Source organism: Megalobrama amblycephala, linkage group LG7, assembly GCF_018812025.1.
Source record: "Megalobrama amblycephala isolate DHTTF-2021 linkage group LG7, ASM1881202v1, whole genome shotgun sequence".
Lineage (NCBI taxonomy): Eukaryota > Metazoa > Chordata > Actinopteri > Cypriniformes > Xenocyprididae > Megalobrama > Megalobrama amblycephala.
Genome location: NC_063050.1, coordinates 36,125,619 through 36,144,380, shown reverse-complemented (window position 1 = coordinate 36,144,380; position 18,762 = coordinate 36,125,619). Strand labels below are relative to the sequence as shown.

The 18,762-nt window shown below is 36.6% G+C and overlaps 2 protein-coding genes across 3 annotated transcripts in view; both read left to right on the top strand.

Annotated features, from left to right (window-relative positions):
- Positions 1 to 4,705: 4,705 nt before the first annotated feature.
- Positions 4,706 to 12,704, top strand: myoz2b (myozenin 2b). 2 transcript variants are annotated; one of them, XM_048197247.1, is made up of 6 exons: positions 4,706 to 4,854; positions 5,952 to 6,064; positions 8,278 to 8,444; positions 9,957 to 10,068; positions 10,730 to 10,913; positions 11,576 to 12,704. In XM_048197247.1, the coding sequence occupies exons 2-6, from the start codon at positions 5,980 to 5,982 to the stop codon at positions 11,799 to 11,801; spliced, it is 774 nt and encodes a 257-aa protein (XP_048053204.1). In that variant the 5' UTR covers positions 4,706 to 4,854; positions 5,952 to 5,979; the 3' UTR covers positions 11,802 to 12,704. The 2 variants fall into 2 exon arrangements, with proteins under 2 accessions (XP_048053204.1, XP_048053205.1); XM_048197248.1 differs by lacking the exon at positions 5,952 to 6,064.
- A 1,555-nt stretch (positions 12,705 to 14,259) lies between these two features.
- The window catches only part of usp53b (ubiquitin specific peptidase 53b), a 35,258-nt gene continuing 30,755 nt past the window's right edge, over positions 14,260 to 18,762 (top strand). The window contains exons 1-2 of the mRNA XM_048197246.1: positions 14,260 to 14,661; positions 17,406 to 18,102. Coding sequence (XP_048053203.1) covers positions 17,926 to 18,102 — 177 coding nt within the window. The 5' untranslated portion in view covers positions 14,260 to 14,661; positions 17,406 to 17,925. The remainder of the gene's footprint in view (positions 14,662 to 17,405; positions 18,103 to 18,762) is intronic.

Sequence of the window (18,762 nt, the reverse complement as noted above, 5' to 3'; positions counted from 1 at the left end):
CCCCTTCATCGTCGAAGTCAACGCCTCCATCACCAGGGTAGGAGCTGTACTCTCCCAGTGGCAGGGTAAGCCTCCCAAACTCTATCCATGATGGAGGATAACTATGATATTAAGAATCAAGAACTTCTGGCTATCAAAACTGACCTTAGAAGAGTGGCATCAATGGCTGGAGGGATCCAAATACCCCTTTGAGGTCATCACTGATCACAGAAATCTTAAATGAAGTCAAAAGCACCCGTCAAGCACGCTGGGCTCTCTTCTTCATTTGATTTAATTTCACTGTTACATACTGACCTGGTGACAATAACCAGAGAGCTGATGCCTTTTCATGTCTTCATCATCCTAAAATTGTCTCCACACCTACAGAACCCATACTCCCTCCAGCCATAATTGTCAGTCCTATACAGTGGTCCATCTATGAACAAATAGCCAAAGCCACGCAGTCTGAACCAGCTCCGTCAGGAGGTCCTGAGAGACGGACTGACGTTCCCACTCGTCTTTGTCTGTGACTCAAGGATTCAGTTCACACATTTCCGGGCTCTGGACACCCAGGCAGCCAGCAGACACTCTCGCTAATCACCAATAGTTACTGGTGGCCCAATATGGCCCAGGAGCTCAGTCTGCGCCATTTCAAAAGTCCCACGTTGTCTTCCTGAGGGTAAACTGTTGCCACTCCCGGTTTCCAGTTAACCATAGTCCCACATCAGTATTGACTTCCTTACTGATCTGCCACCTTCCAACTCTCACACATGCATCCTCATCATTGATGGAGAGCGAGAGGGTCTTGGACTTCTCGGAGTTCATAGACAAAAGAGTCAGGCCAATGCTAGAAGAACAGCGACACCCCAATAACATCCTGGGCAGAAGATCTGGCTTTCAACTGTCGCAAGCTGAGTTCCCGCTATATTGGTCCCTTCACCATCCAGATGCAGATCAACAATGTCACCTACAGGCTAAACCTTCCTCCTTACTACAGCATTACACCTTATTTCCATGTGTCACTCCTCAAGCCCTTCACTAACCCTCTGATTCTTCTTCCAGTGGACCCTGCGGATGAAAACATCTATAAAGTCAACACCATCCTGGATTCTCGATGACGGGGCAGCCTACTCAAATACCTCGTTGACTGGGAGGGGTTTGGGCCGGAGGAAAGATCCTGGAGCGCTCGTGACGATATCCTGGACCCAGCACTGCTAGAGGAATTCCATTCCAATCGCCCAGCACCCAGAGCCAGAGGCCATCCCTGTCGTCATCCACCGCCATACCTGTCAACACTCCCGTTTTTCCCTGGAGTCTCCCATATTTCACACCCATCTCCCGCCCCCCTCCCGTTTTGTTATTTCTCCTGGGAAACTCCCGTAATTTGTATGGCCCTACCTCGTTATATGAATATCAATACATTATTCCAAGGTTGTCCAGTTGCCAGATCTTGTATGAAACACATCCTACTCACACAATAGATACATCATACAATTTTGAACCCATTTGTGACCTCAACCTGGCAACCTACAACTTGGTTGCGCTGTTGATATCTGCGCAGGTAGACGGGGGAATTTGAATCAAGCGTCACTAAAAATGGCATTAGAAAGCTCGGGTGGTGCTACGGCAGAAAAAAATATATATATATAGTTGCAAATATAACAACAGCTGGACGGAGGAATTTAATTTCTTATCACGAAGCAGCATCGACAATTCCCAGGCTTTTTTATGGGTTGCACTTCCAGTTTGGGGAACTTCCATTCAAAAAGACTGAAACTAAAAGTTTCAAATCATGAACTTTTAGTTGCCCTACAAATAAAGTTTATCCGTCAGTTTGACTGAATGAGCTGTCAATTTTTCTTTCATGTTTTATTTTCAGACATCATGAGAATAACATAACCCTTGGTATTTTAACGTAACATGTTATAACAAAAATATCTATGGCAAAATCTCTTTTCAGTCGCTGCTTTCTGTCCTCGTGATTATTTTCTTTTGTCCCTTTGCATAACGTACCGCTGTAATAGTATGAAAAAGGACAACATATACTGCACATTTGTGGTCTGTTCTCCCGATATAATTTACGATATATCCCATTAATAATTCACTGGAATGCACGAAGAATCTCTCGTTTTCTCCTCAAATCCTTACGTCTCTTTCCAGGTTTATTTTCACAGGTAAATACAATTTATTATCTGTAAAAATGATGGAAATAACTTTGAAATAGTATCACGCAATGCTGAAGTTTATGAAATTTTTATTAAGGCAACGTTACATAATACAGGTATATATCACTATAGTTATATGTAATCTGTCCGTTGTTGCTGTGGAAGAATCACGCTTTTTCATGGCCTGTTGAAAGTACCTTGATGATGCTTTTACACTTTTAAATGTCCTTTTAATGTTCATTGGTTGAAGGGTGAGAAGAATAATGTCATCTCACATCTCTACAAATGTTGACAGGTATGTCCGCCGCGGGGTGGGGTGGGGGGTCGGGGTGGAGGGGGGGTTTATGGGGGGTACTGTCAGCCACACCCTCAGCACCAAATTCCTACACACACACCAAATCACCTGACTACTGATCAGCACCACCTGCACTCAATCACCATCGCAGTCACTATTTAAACCATGCACCTCATTTCTACCTTGTCTGGTCTTGTCGTTCTACATTGAACACTTACTCGACTACCTACCTTTGGATACTTACCGGTTACAATCCAGTTTCAAACTGTCCAGTCTTCAGTGCTTCTTTCATCTTCAGCATCCAGTTCACCAGTCTTCTCTAAACACCGTCTACAACAGATAAGAACTGTCACTTCACTGCCAGTATCACCATATTGATCTACCACCATGTTACTCACCTTGTTCTTCCCTGGTGTTTCAATAAACTCTGTTTCGTTATTACCTGTGTTTGCATTCTTCTGTTCCGTGACAGATAATGTTATCAATGACTTGCTATAATCCACATTAAATGTATAAAAAAAATATATTAAGAAGTGGAAGAAATGCTGCTACAAAATGGTCCATGCCATGTTTTGGCGATGATCTATTGTATTTGACCTTTACTTGAATTTCAAACACATGACAATAGAATATATAAACTTTGATGAACTTTATTTGTGAAGCGGTTTTCTGAAATTTATGTATGACATAATTAGCTTAATTTGGCTGTTGGAATAACATAAGTACAACATTTGGTCCCACTTTATATTAAGTGGCCTTAACTACTATGTACTTACATTTAAATGAATGATTTGATACAATGCACTTATTATATACATACATGTTTTTACATTGTACTTATATTTGAAAAACACCTGCATGTAATTACATCTGTAATTAATTTCTGTAATTACATTTATAATTACACTGTTGACCCATCCCTTACACCTAACCCCTACCCTTAAACCTACCCATACCACCAAAGCTTTCCCTAACCTTACCCGTATCCCAATTCAATAGCAGAAAAAGTGTTTTGCAATTCAGTATGAACCCAATAAGTACATTGTACTTATTTTTTGATGTAAGTACATAGTAGTTAAGGCCACTTAATATAAAGTGGGACCCAACATTTTAAATGGGTCACATATAGGCCTACACATCTTTAATGGTATTCGGAAAAATATAGGCCTAGGGCTAGCCCTATGCACATTTGGGATATTGCACAAGATGTGAACAAAATCTTCAAAAAGAAACTCGTACACTCTCTTGAGGTGGATCATTAAATATTGGACAAAAAGTTGCAATAAATGCATTATGAATCCATAGCAGGGAAGGACTATTATTCTGCTGTGCTGAACTGCGGAAGAACTGATGACGGCACGGTTTAATGTTTGGTTGACCAATCAGCGGAAAGGGGTATTTCATTCCCGACCACATGTAGGAATCAAATATTCAATTGTTTATTCATTTTCTACCCCTGAACGAAAATGAAAAATCAAGCCAAATTCTTGTTTTTCGTTTTATTTGAAAAAAAAAAAAAAAAATTAAAAAGGTGCTGTTTTTTAATTTTCCGATTTCTGTATTAAATAAAAAAACCAATGACCAAAAGATACACTGACCCTGGAATAATCTTCAGACTAAGCAACACATCTGAAACGTTGCTCTGATCATTCTGAAATTTGGTATTCTAAAATTCCATAGCCAGATCAGAACTGAATCAGAGAAAACTTTTTGACACGCATTTTAACTAGCACAAAACGCAAGATAATTTGCATCTAACGCGTTAAATGTCTATGTTAATTCTGAGAGTTTATTTTGCATGTCAACCATTTCCATTCAGGATTTCTCATGCGCATTTCCAAAAAGCTCATCAAAAGAATTGAATAGAAACCCGACTATGATCATGTTCCATTTCCTCTCCCTACCTTGGATCCATTGCCCCTTTTGGAGCAGACAGCTATCTCAGTTCTGAGTCCTGATCATGTGTTATGCAATAAGGCAAGAGCAGGATTGTCATGCTGCCCATGCTTCTGTATGGAAAGAGAAATAGTGGGGTCTATTTGCTGGAAGGCCCGCCTTAAATGACAATCAAGAAAATCCCAGCCTCAGAATTACACGGACTAAAGCCCCATCACCTTTTACACACATACATACAAAGTAATCACCCATAGACTTTTGTACACTTTATTCTTGAGTATACAATTCTCCCTCCCCCTTCCATACCATCTTACAGCATTGTGAGAGGTTTGAGTGCTGAACACAGCTAAAATTAGCCTATTGATGTAAGCTGGCGTTCCACTAACACCCGCACACACCCCCACCCCAGTGCAAGTCAAGAACAGTGCGAGACAAAGACAAATCAGGCCGGATCGATCTATCTAAAAGTAAACTCTACATTTGTACAGGTAGAACTCAAGACAAACACAGCTCTAACAGGTAAGAAGAAGTTGGCCTTCCTTGAGTGTGTGCTGTGTGGACATAATGATAACCGACGTGTTATAACAATATTGGGGGATTTTATTGTGTTTTGTGGACAGTTCTGACCCTTAAACTATGATAACAAAGCATAGATACAAAGAAATGTATTTTGGAATATCTTAAATGGGTCATTTAGAAGGCTGATGATGTATAAATGTGCACATAATAATGGAATGATGACTAAAACAGAATGAAATTTGAAAATTATTGCCACAGAAATACAAAGCATGCAAACAGACTAATTTTATTGTATAACCTTGAAAAAAAGCAAACTATTTAATTAGGAATAACAGATCAATTTAAACAATACTAGCAATGTTACAAATAAAAATAGAAATCAGAGATCAGTCGTTTTAAAGTTTTTGATGAGAGCAGCAAGTAAAGGATGAAATGGAAAGGCCGTGTGAACTGTGCCAAAAAAGTTTCCATTGGCTTTGATCAGCTTCAGTAACCCAATCTACACCCTGGACACAATGTTCTGTCACCAGCTCATGCATAACCATTGATTTATATCACTTTAAGACATATGCTATCTTGTTCTGTTTAAATATTTGGCTTGAGGTCGGGTAAGTTTCACCTTTATGCTTTCATGACCATTATGGAAGGACATTTACAGTGGCTTAGAAAGCCTAAATATGGAATTTAATGCAACTAAAGGATTTGCTTTGGTTACTATAATAGTCTTAATTATTAAAATAGTATTTTCTGTTTTCTATTAAAATGGTCAGGGTGAAAAACTCCATAGCAATCCTTTTACACAGACGTCCTACAGTAAATTGGAAGTTTATATAAATGGATTTTTCAGTTAAATTGCAATGAGAGTGCCAACATATTTTGAATATCCAGATTGGCAACATATTAGCAATAAAAACGTACAATATTGTAGTTACAATAGTAGATTAATTCATCCTATTTATAAAGCTATAGTCTTTATATCCTCATTTATAACCTTCTTTTTTTTTCAGAAAGGTACTCTCGAGACTTTTATCACATTATCCTATAAATGGACTTCAGATAGTTCTACTTCAAGTATCTGTGTCCTTTATGTATTGCAGCACTACTGGGATTCTCATTTAAACCAACATGTCACAGTTCAGCACTCTTTCAGTGCGTGAGAGGAAGATACAGGCAGCTGCCCTTTGCCATGAGGTCCATGGTGGTGCCAACGGTATAACCTTCTATCAAAACCCGCTCTCAGATCAGCACTGAATGATTGCAGAGCACAGCACAAAATGTAGCTGCCCATCACAGAGTGAAACGCCAACATTTAGAATGTGGTTCAGGGCCACAACCTCATTCTAGCCATAAATAATCTTGTGTGGATGTTCTGCTGCCTGCCAGTGGATTCACTCTGTCATTGTCATGGGCTATTTCTGCAGAGGCTAAAGTTGGAAGGATGGGATAGGACAGCTGTGTTGGAGCTGAAATGAGCACAGAATAAAGATCATGAAGAACAAGAGAGCTTCTCCTGTTTAAACAACTTTTTAGATTATGTGCCATTTTAAATGCTTTAAGTAACATCAAACATTCCCATGTTGAAAAAAATTCAATAAGAATGAATGATACACAAAATGAATGCTTTTAAATGTCAAGTTATGTTTGGAATCATCCTTGTGATGTATAACATCAACAGTTTAGGTGAAAAGCTTCTGCAGCAATAGCACATGGCATTCAACTTTTATAATTTCCCTTTAATAAAACATGCATAACCATCCTGTTTTACCTGTTTATCATGAATTTAACAGTTTCTATTAAATTTCAATGTTTTTTCATGTGACCTGTCATAGAATGTGTCTCTAACACAGGCATCTAAACACTAAAACCTTTTTGTATTTTTGGTTTTGTTATATCATGATATATGAAATGCTATTTGAATACATGATGTATACATGCAGTATTTATTCAAATAAGAATCAAAAGAAGCATCTTTAAAGGTTCACTTCATAATAACTTTAATTTCATTATTAAGTCATTAACAGACATTTTTACATCAATCTTCAGTAGTTAATGTCCATATACATTGTAATAATGTCATGAGCCATGTATGTTCATATATACATATACATATCTATCTATCTATCTATCTATTAGGGCTGTAACGGTACATAGACTTGACAGTTCAGCACGTACTTCAGTTTTGAAGTCACGGTTCGGTACGGGTTCGGTACAGCAGGGGGAAGAATATTAAACAAATTAGCTTTTTTTTTTTTTTTTTTTTAAACAAATGTGCCTCTGTGTTTAAATAAATCCAATTATAATTACATTTTATGTAGCTAATTCAGTAAACTATATAAGTTAGGTAGACTGTAACGAGGTCAGTAGATGTGGGAAGAAGGAGGCGGGAACCGGCGAACGTTCAACAAAAGTTTAATTCAAAATAAACAAAGAACAAAACGAAAGTAATGCCGGCAGACCCTCGCGGACGTCTGCCGGCCACACAAACATAATAAAACATAATGTAAAGTCCAGGCCTGGTCCTCTCTCGTCCTTCACTGATGTCGCTCCTCCTTTTATGCCTCCGGAGCTCCTCCGTGAGAGACTCGAGGCCGGCACGCCTCGCAGGTGACGCTCATTATCACTCGCGTCACCGGCCTCGCGCCGTTCCCTCACGGCTCTCGCCCGCCCTGCTCGTCACATAGACCTTACAAATTACTATAATATTAAAGGTTACAATTGACAACAGATGCTATTTTTTTTTTTTTTTTTTGATATAATAATCAACACTCAAATAATAATAATAATAAAAACATGTAAATTGCACATAAGGCAGGTTTTGCGTTAATTTTCAACTCCAATTCATTTTTTAAAAATATAATCACTGTCAACTTGTTTTCATGACAAATTTATTTAAACATACATTAAATTAAGACATTACCAACAAGTTAAGTAGGCTAAATATAATGAATAGGCTAATATAGTGCATATTTGAAATGCTTCTCTCTAGAGGTTATTTCTCTATAATGAACTACCGTAACATGCTGTCGACAATAAATGCCTGAGGTAAATGTAATACTACGTGTAATGCTATTATTCTCAATGTAATGCTATTATTGTCTGATGTCTTTCTGCAATTGAAACACATGTAAACATACCAATCGATTGCCTTTTCGTCTTCTTCTGCACTTTTTACTGATAGCACACAACGTTGCATTACCATGTGCGCCCCCTTCTGTATCTGGATTGTATTCGTTGTGTGACTTCATGCACCAAACCGTGACATGTATTTGGTTTGGGACGAATACATGTGCCGTTACACCCCTAATATATATATATATACACACATACATAAGTTGTTATTATAAAGCATTATCCAATTTGAATAATCCATTTAGGCTCTGTTGAATTATTTTGTAATAACAAAATGGTGTTATATTAATGCAGGTTTTACTATGGACCTGGGGAAGAAACTTTCCACTCCAAAAGATATCATGCTGGAGGAACTTTCTCTCTTGTCAAACCGAGGATCACGCCTTTTTAAGATGCGACAGCGGAGATCAGAGAAATACACATTTGAAAGCATTCAGAATGAAGCCAATACAATTTTAAATGTAAGTAGCATCTACACAAATACACTGGCTTGAGCCTCCATGCATAATGAAGTCTATTTGCTTTTATTGTGTATAAATCAGTACAACAGTTCAAAGAAAAAGATACAAATGCAATGTTATATCTAACCTACTCCTGATGTGATAAAAATGGCTCAGGTATCTAATTTGATGTTTAATTTGTCACTTGATCACTGACACTGAGCCTAAGACTAGTCTGTTATATAATTGTGATATGCTTGTTTGAACTGCTGTATGTGTGGTTACTTTGTTAGTTGGTAAAGCAAGCATGTGTTCTCAGCTGAATGAATGGCAGCCACACATGGAAGATAGCAAATGCCACGTGCCCTGTGTCCTTCCAAATGTTCCTTCTTAAGGGTCAGCACTGCCAGGCGTCCCTGACAACCTACTTCATTTATCACTGTTCAAGTGTGCGTGTGTGTGTGTGTGTGTGTGTGTGTGTGTGTGTGTGTGTGCTCATGTTTACCACTGTGTGCCAAAATGCATTTATACATAAATTAAATCTGTACACAAGTATTCATAACTTATATATAAATGTATATATTATGTAATGTATGCAAATGCAAAAGCTACAGTATCTCATAATTGCTACCAAAATGAATTATTTTAAAGTGAAGAGTTGTTATAAGTGAATTGTTTAAACAGAAAATCTATTTTTTTTAAGTCCCCGTGAACCTGAAATTGCAAATGAGTTTTCTCCAGTTTTGTGACATATTTCCAAGTGAAACAGAATATTGAATAGAGGGCGGGGTTTTACTTTAGCGCTCCTCCTCTCCATCTCTGGCTCATAGCAGACTAATGGTTGGAGGGGAGTGGTTTAAGCGTTTTCAACCCAAGCTGTCAAACGGATCATCATCAGAGAAGTAACTTTTCAGATTTTGATTAAAGATGACCACAACAAGCATTTTTTTTTCTGTGTGTTAACATGCATAAATGAATTGTTCACCACAAGACTAGTAATATGCACTAACAAAGTAAATAGGGCTAATTTTGATTTCATGACGACTTTGAGAAAAGACTGTCAGTGCTGTGACACAATGGTAGTGATGGGCTCTTGATGTAATGATTCTGTGGAAATCTAGGCTGTGACATGTTGTGATCCTAACTATTTTATTTGAAATCAGTGGTGTTGACAACTTTTAAAATCCTCCATGGAATTCTTGGGCCTAAAAGTGTCTTTTATTTAATATTTTTTAACATAGAGTGTTAAAGAGTGCACTTTTTGGAAATCAAGCATTATGTACACAGACATTTTAATCTGTTTCAAATGTGGTTTAGTTTACCCAACTTCACCATTGGAGAAACTGCTGCCAAAAAAAAGAGAGTGCTTTCACAGTGCAATTTTAACTGTGGAACAATGTCACTTTCATGCCACTTTATCTACAATGTGAAATTATTTGAAAATAAAAAACATTCTGATTGTTTAGTCTTTTTATGTCTTGCTACACATGCACTATGAGCTATGTCCAAATTGAAATTGACATTTTGTTTCAGAATGAAAATCAAGCAAATGCAGAAAACTCAGAAAATAAAGATGTTGCATCAAAAACACCACCAAACACACCAGATCCCAGAAACCCAGCAAACCCAGAGGACATTGCACCAGGTATGTAAAATTCACCAATGTTTATAATGCGCAGTTAAATCGTATAGATAATTTGGTAACAAAAACGAGAATTGTGTTTTAGAACACATTTTATTTCAAAACTATTTCATTTGAACAATAAAAATGGTTTATGTGAATTATTAATGGATGTCATAATGGCAGATGAGTCAGGAGGATTGCAGTACTCTTGCTTGTTATCCACCCTCACATGCTAAGATACTTACAAAGCCTTGTATCATCTAGAGTAGGTGCAAAGGAATCAGAGAGAGTGAAAAGAATATATGATAGCGACAGCACACGACACACCCAACTTACTTTCTATTTTTAGTTAATTAATCACTCAATAAATGGATGCTGCATTTGCTTTAACATAAACTTGAAGGTTGTATTGTGCTACTAAATCCAAGACAAAACTGGATTTTTAAGTTTGTTAGGTTTATTAAAGTGCAGTATGGTGCAGTTAATTCTGTTTGAGTCCAGTTTTAATCTCCCCGATTCAGTTTAGTTCCATTTCTTTCATCTCCATTTAGGTCAATAATTTTCAATTTATATGGTGTTCTACATAAGATATTCTTTGCAGAGGGCTACGCTATATCCATAATTTCACCGGATCTAATGATAACATGCAATCAAAGTCAAAGCAGCAGAAAATGTTTTGCAGGATATGGTGGTCCCTTGACAAACATTCCTCCAGAGAGGTTCAATGCCACAGCTATGCCAAAATCCTACCACTCCCCCTGGGAAGAAGCCATCATCAATGACCCCACACTGGCCGAAACACTTAAAGTTCACATGCCAGTGCCCGAGCCTAAACCAGAGCTGCCTGACTACAAAAGCTTTAATAGGTATTGTATTGTTTTTTCTTAATGCCATCATGCAAATACTGTTTCCAACAAAAATTCATTTTAATTTTAGAAAATGCAAATGCAGTGTTTTTTTTTTTTTTTTACGATGTGTTGGTTTATTTTAAAGTTATCATATTTATTATTAAATATAGTTTAATGACAGTTAACATTGTTACATTGTAACAATATTTAATGTATGACACACTGTTGAAAATGGTACAGTTATTCAAGTGTATATGTTCAGTTCTGTAATATTGTATCTGAGGTACACAGCACCATCCTGAGGAGAAGAACAGGAGGTGCAGTCTCAATCTTCATATCTGAAAAATGTATTCATGCCCTAAAATTTGCTGAAAATTTGAAACCTGAATTTCTTGGTCAATTTTTGGTCAAATTGGTCATAAAACTATATATGACAGTGAGTTTTAAATATTATTATTATTATTATTTTATTTTTTTTTTTTACAATCAATATACAGGATATATAGGGATATATGTACCTATCCCTGATCAATTTGATGTCATATTTTTCATCATAAAATAAAATTATTTCACAAAATAAAAATGTACAGAAATGTTATATTTAGTTTCATTTTAATTTTAGTAAATGCATTTATATAGGTCTATATCCATGAAAATTGTCCAAAATCTCTGTTTCTCAGAGTGGCTACACCATTTGGTGGTTTCGAAAAAGCTCCACGAGGGATCACCTTCAAGCTTCCAGAGGTAGACTTGAATGCTCCTCGATTCCCTGAGCTCCAGGATCCCACAGCTAAGCGGCCCACTTTCAACAGGACTGCCCAAGGATGGATCTCCGAAGGCATGCCTCTCATTTTACCCACTGTCTCTCTGGAGCCTTTTGAGATCCCTGAGTCTGACGATCTGTAACACTGATTGAATCCTTCTTGTCCCCCAACCCCAATGAGCTTGATTGTGGTATAAGGTGTTTGTAGATGTCAGCTTCTGATTGCAGGCCTGATTTGTGTTTTATTTCTTTTCTTTGTATGTTTAAGTGACTTTTGGACAGCTGATGCCTCAAAACTGAAGATTCAAAAGGGAAAAAGGAAAAACATAATTATGTTAGGCAGCATTAATAATCATCAGGATGAATCATTTCTGTCGGGTTAAAATCCACATAGCATCGCAACTGTTATTGTACTATGTTTAGCTATATCACTGATCATTACAACTTTACATTTAATGTTATAATTATCTATAACCACAATCTCTGAATAATACAGTGTTGATTACCTTCAAAAAAACAGAAATTAATTTTGATTTATGGATAAATGCACAATGATTTTTTTTGTCCTTGTAAAAATTGCAAAACAAGCATACAGTAAGTAAAAGTATATACATGTGGTGTTTGTGCAATGAGTTAATTTATTGATACATCGAGGGTGTTATAGTGATTTTCACTAACATTATGCATGGTTATACTGTGAAACATCATCAGTTTTCTAATGTTGCAAACATCTTTATCAGTAATATATTTAGTACAGCATCACATAATTTGAGGTTATAATTTTTTATGTTGTGATTAAATATTTTGCACTCTAGGTTACAGAAAATCCCATAAAGCTTTTAAAAATCATTCATTTAAAATCTGAAATTAAATTGCAATGGGTGAAACAACCATGTAAATATAATGTGTTGAGTTCCTGAAATGTTGTACTATATATATATATATATATATATATATATATATATATATATATATATATATGAAAAATTATTAACAGTGTTAGAACATTTGCTTGTATTGTACAAATAAATTGCATATTTATTTCACATTTCTGTCATCATTTTAATAACATGGTCAACAACAAAAATAATAATAATTTTCTGCATGGTGTTTTCACCCATACAGTCTATACTAAATCATCATCATCCAAAACAGTCTCTGGAAGAATCTGTCTCACTTACCCTGAGACATAGCACACAGACATATCCTCTGACACTGGCTATATTTAAAGGAGTCATAAGTAGCCTTGAATTTGACACTCCCTGTGCTACAGTTACAGTAAACACAAAGACTTCCAGACAGTCAGCAAATGCTTCCTTCGAGCTCTTTAATAAAATGTGCATTGAAAAACATTAGCTATTTTACACTAGAATACTTAAAGACCATTAAATAATCTATATCAGAAATATACCCTAAGAACCCTAAATAACAACAAAAACTGATTTATTATCCCAGGTGTTCAAAACCAGATTTCTGCATTTTTTTAAAAAACGAATTACCTTTTAAATGGTAGATCCATCTGTAGACTTGCAGTTAAGGCATTTTCTCTTAGTTGATATCATTAGTGCACAAGCTAAATGCAGTGACTGACACTTTTTTAAGGTGGATGGAATATTCCTGTGATCTGTTAAGGAAGTTCTTGCTTGCAGCCTGGTTCCACCTCATTATTCACACAACAATGACCAACAAATGCTAATTATAGTCAGCAAAATATAGATAATACTCAGAGTCATATAAGATGAGGCAGTATATTAACTGTAGGCTAAGTGTACTGCACTGTCTTTCAAAACATAAAGGACAAGACAAACATTATCTGTGTATATTACGGTCATTTTTCAGTGGGAGATAAAAAAAAAAAAAGAACATCAAAATCTTGTCTGACACGCACACACACACAGGTTTGTTTTGCTATCAAAGTGAGGACATTCCATAGGCGTAATGGTTTTTACTGTACAAACTGTACATTCTATCCCCTACACTAAAAATGTAAAAATGCAGAATGTTTTGAAAACATTCTGCATTTTTAAATTTTTTACATTTTTTCATTTTTTAAAACATTGTTTAGTATGTTTTTAAATCTATTTTAAATATGATGACTCATATTTCATGTTTATGTCATAATACCACCGTAATACCCATGTCATTATACAAATTTGTGTCCTCATAAATCACAATAACACACACACACACACACACACACACACACACACACACACACACACACACACACACACATGTATACTATATATATAGGCCAACATATTTCATCACCTTTGAGTCATATGATTTTGCGCATAGGTTATTATTTTGCGTAGAATTGGTTTATTGTTGCATACATTTTTGTTAATATCTCTGAGGTCATCCACGTCACACTGTTTTAAATCCTGGGGTAGACTATCGTATCTGTTCTAGTCACAAATTTCGTAAAATGCGACAGTAATATGATAATATTAATATTATATGATAATATAATTATATGATAATATAATATTAATACACTTTTTTTTTTTCTTTAAAATGTTGTTTGTCATGCACCAAACACTGTATTGACCAGTACTGCACAACAATCTAAATGTCACATCGGGTGTTTTGCTTAGTCTCGTGAGAATATGACTGAATCCACACCCTCCAAACACGCGGGTTATTCCTGCGGAATGACAGTAAATAGTGTAGCGGAATATGTGGGGCGGAGTCAGCGCGTCTAACTCCACATCCATCAGAATAATCTCCAGCTCAGGACCTGAACGGATAAACCCTCATGTTGATGAGTGTGGAGGAGCAGGAATGCATGAACATGGACACAGCGCTGCGGTGTTATTGTATTTAGGCCTGGAAGAGGATCTTTGACCATATGGATTTACTGCGCTTTATGACATGCTGAGCAATGAGGGATTCCGACAGCAAGTAACTTGAGCTGGACGCGCACAATGAACTCAGCTCCTTATGCATATGGATAAACACGCTTCTAAAAGCAGGATTTGAATACAAATATACCGGACACGTGTAAGTGAGCTGTGCTTGTTTATTAACGACTGTGTCTCAAAACCTAGTTAGCTGCCTACATGAACAACATTTTAGGGCATCATAGGCGCGTTCTAATGCCCCAAAATGCTGCATAGAGCAGGTCACCTGATGCGCATGCGCAGTAACAGGTGTAACGGCATGCTGAGCGCATTTCTGCTTTTGTTTATCATCTCATGTTATGCAAATACTTTTACAAGACAACATACTAATGAAATCTGTTTTATAATTACTTAAAGGGAGAAAGCACTGTTTTTAATGGCTGTATAGACTGACTGTCACAAAGTGAATGACATTCTGAAGTGTTTTAATGCGCTTTTTAATGTCAAATGAGCTCATATAGACACGATTTTTGTTTTTCTGACAGTTTTTTTTCACTGTGTCGATTAAAATATAAACATAAAAATAACAGAATAGCTATTGTTCTATGCACTGTTGTTTCATGATGAAGAATAGCTGCAAATCAATTAAATACACTGAGCTTTGCCACAGTATTTACACCGGTCAACTCCAGAGTATTCTCTAGAGTAAATATTCAAGTTCTTGTGATAACCACAAATTCTTCAGAAAACCCTTCATTGTTTGTTGTAATCATAATGCTGTTAGAAATTATGTGTTTTTAGAATGAACTATGTAGAGGCAGAAATTCAGCAACAGTGCTGCAGTTTGCCTACAGCCCATCATCTTCATGCAGTAGCCATGGCAATGGTCCAGCATTTACAGTAATATACTGCGACACTGCGGCAACAAGTTCTACATTCATCCTGACCCTAGCCACAAGGGCTTTGGGTAGAGGATTGCCCCTTAGCACTAAAAAACAGTCATATTTCCTTACACAGTCATGATACAGCCAAACTTTTCCTCATAGCCAAATGAAAAGGCTGGATGCAAATGCTGCCATTGATTACTGCAGTTCAAAGTAAAATAATAAACAGTAGTCACTTTAATAATAACAAATACAATACGAATGTCTTTACATGTGTAAACAAATGTGTAAAAAAAAAGTCTTTTCTAACATTTTTGGGAAACATGAATTGTGTTTAGACTTAAAGGGTTAGTACACCCAAAAATGAAAATTATGTCATGAATTACTCACCCTCATGTTTTTCCAAACCCATTTTCTCTTCTTCGGAACACAAATTAAGATATTTTTGATGAAATCCAAGAGCTCTCTGACTCCTCAATAGACAGACCACCACTTTCAAATTCCGAAAAGGTACTAAAGACATATTAAAATAGTCAACGTGACTGCAGTGGTTCAACCTTAATTTTATGAAGTGACAATATTGTTTTTATCAAAAATATCTTAATTTGTGTTCCGAAGATGAACGAAGGTCTTACGTGTGTGGAACGACATGAGGGTGAGTAATTAATGACAGAATTTTCATTTTTGGGTGAACTAACCCTTTAAATGTCAAGCATCTGTCATTCATGTTTAATGAGTTTGAGAGGTGTCGAAGTACAAGCTGTGCAGGAGAGTTCATTTAAAAAAACACAAGAACAAAGAAAAAGTAGCTTGATTTTTTTATAGAACATTTTAATTGCATATTAGAAAAAAGTATCATATCTTAATGCAAAATCATATCATTGCCATGTGATTTTGTGTGGCAAATACAGTATAAAAGAATGTGCTTGATGTTGCTTAATGTGTTAATGTGGAAAGACTTGCTTTTACAACAGTTTGTATGTATTGCTCTTTTAACAATTTTTTTTTGGATTTGTTTTAATGGAACTATACGTTAAAATGTAATACCATTATTTAAAATGAAACAAGTTAGTGGGAGTGGTTTGATTTTTCAGTCAGCATTTCTCAACACAGTGAAAGAAGAATGCTAAAGCAGGATGTCTAAACTGTACAGTTTTCAGAAAGAGAGATTTTTAAAAAAAAATTTTATGGATAAAAGTCAACCATGCAAAATAACCAAGCCCTTTAAAGTACAGTAATGGATCAGTTTAATTATAAACACACAAAAAAAAAAGTCCATGTCATGTACTTCTTTACAGTAGCTGCTTACAGCTATATTTTAGTTTTGTTCTTGGTAGCCTATCTTGTTTTCGGTAGTACTCTTTTATAGGTTGCTTACTAATGACCATTAGAGTAGCTGTTTTGATATTTTATCTTGCATGGTCATTGTGCCTCTCAACACTGAGGTGAATACCAGAGATAATGTCTAATAAAATGTTTGGACTTGGCCTGGATATTCTTTCTGAGCTCAACCAGTAAAACGTTAAGCAGTCAGGAACTATTTTAGGAACTATTGACCTATAGACCTTAAGATCATAGGGTATACCAAACAAATCTCATGTGAAACATTTTATTGTTTTATGTTTTGGTGAATTTGTATGATTTAATACATAATGATCACCATAACCCCACCCCTAAACTCATCAGTGGGCCATAAGCAGGTTTTACGAATTCCCTACCAATTCGCCCAAATGTAAAATTACCACGAGATCGTGTTGTGTAAACTCTCAAGAATTCAGATGGCTTTGTTGTGGCATAGAGTTTTAAAAGAACAAACCATCCTGTCATGAAATGCAGTTGGTAACTGCTGAGTATGATTTAAAACCAAATATATGGCTCTTAATTGTAATAACACCAGAGTTCAGTAAAATGGCTATACTGTAGTAATCTGAAGTAGCTTTCTATTTAACAACATTTTTTTCCCCCATATCACTTACCTCCTGTACCCCCAACCCTTCTCTGTGTCTCTTCCTCTCTTTAGGTCTTCCTTTGTTAGCCAGTGTTCTTCTTCAGTGCCTGTCCTGAGGAGCCTTTATGAATGACCCCCTTCAGTGACCTCCATTGACTTTGCTGGAAATGCTGAGGAGAGTAATGGATTTGTTCTTCTATCTGCATCCATCCTCTTATTGCCAGTGTGCCTGGATGCAGCTGAATCCTCACATACAGAGGAGACAAAGTGTGATCATTGTCGTAGTAACTGCTGGACTGATAAAGCAACGTGCTGCAACTTGTGGCTAAAAGTCACATTATCACATTAACTGAAGAGCTACTGTTCTGAATGATTCCTTATATCCCAATGGTGTGCTGTCAAATACTGCACATCGAGAAAAAAAAATCCAGTGCAGTATATTTTGCTATTTTTGTAGGGCACTGTGAAGTTGGCCTTCTCTGTCAGGTACAGGGACTGTGGCACTAATGTTGCCTAAAACAAATGCATCAACCTCAAGTTGCTTCAATAATTGACTCTGGTTGTTTGCTGGAGAGGGCCAGTCTCCAACCTCATGGCATGGGTCAAACTTTTTAAAAAGCCTGGAGGCAACATGGCTGGTACAGGTACCTTGAGTGGAACAGGGCTGGGCAAGTCCTACCAACCGGGCAGTATGATCTCTCTTGCTTTGACCAAAGGTCTTCTTAATGAGCCAGGCCAGAACAGCTGCTTCCTTAACAGTGCTGTGCAGGTGAGTGAAGTGGTTTTAAATGCATGTGCAGGTGTATGATTTAACGAATAGTTAAAGGGTTGTGTAAGTGTAAATGTAAATGTAAAATGTAAACTCTGTCATTAATTACTCACCCTCATGTCGTTCCACATCCGTAAGACCTTTGTTCATCTTTGGAACACCAATTAAGATATTTTTGATGAAATCAGAGAGCTGTCTGACTCATTAATAGACAGCAATTTAACCACTACTTTCAAGTTCCAGAAAGGTACTAAAGACATCGTTAAAATAGTCAACGTGACTGCAGTGGTTAATTAAACCTTAATTTTATGAAGGGATGAGAATACTTTTTGTGCACAAAAACAAAACAAAAAAAATAACAACTTTATTCAGCAATATCTTCTTTTCTGTGTCATTCTCATACACTGTTTACGTCCAAGCGCTTCCTTGTTCTACATCAGAACGCCGGCTCAGACGCTGTTCACATGAGCAGCACGACGCATACCGGCCAATAATGACTCGCCGTTCTGACGCCTGAAAGCGCTGGATGTAAACAGCATACGAGAATACTTTTTATGCGCAAAAACAGAACAAAAATAATGACTTTATTCAACAATTTCTTCACTACCCTGTCATTCTCCTATGCAGTTGACGCAGTGCAGCGCATCCGTGTTTACGTCC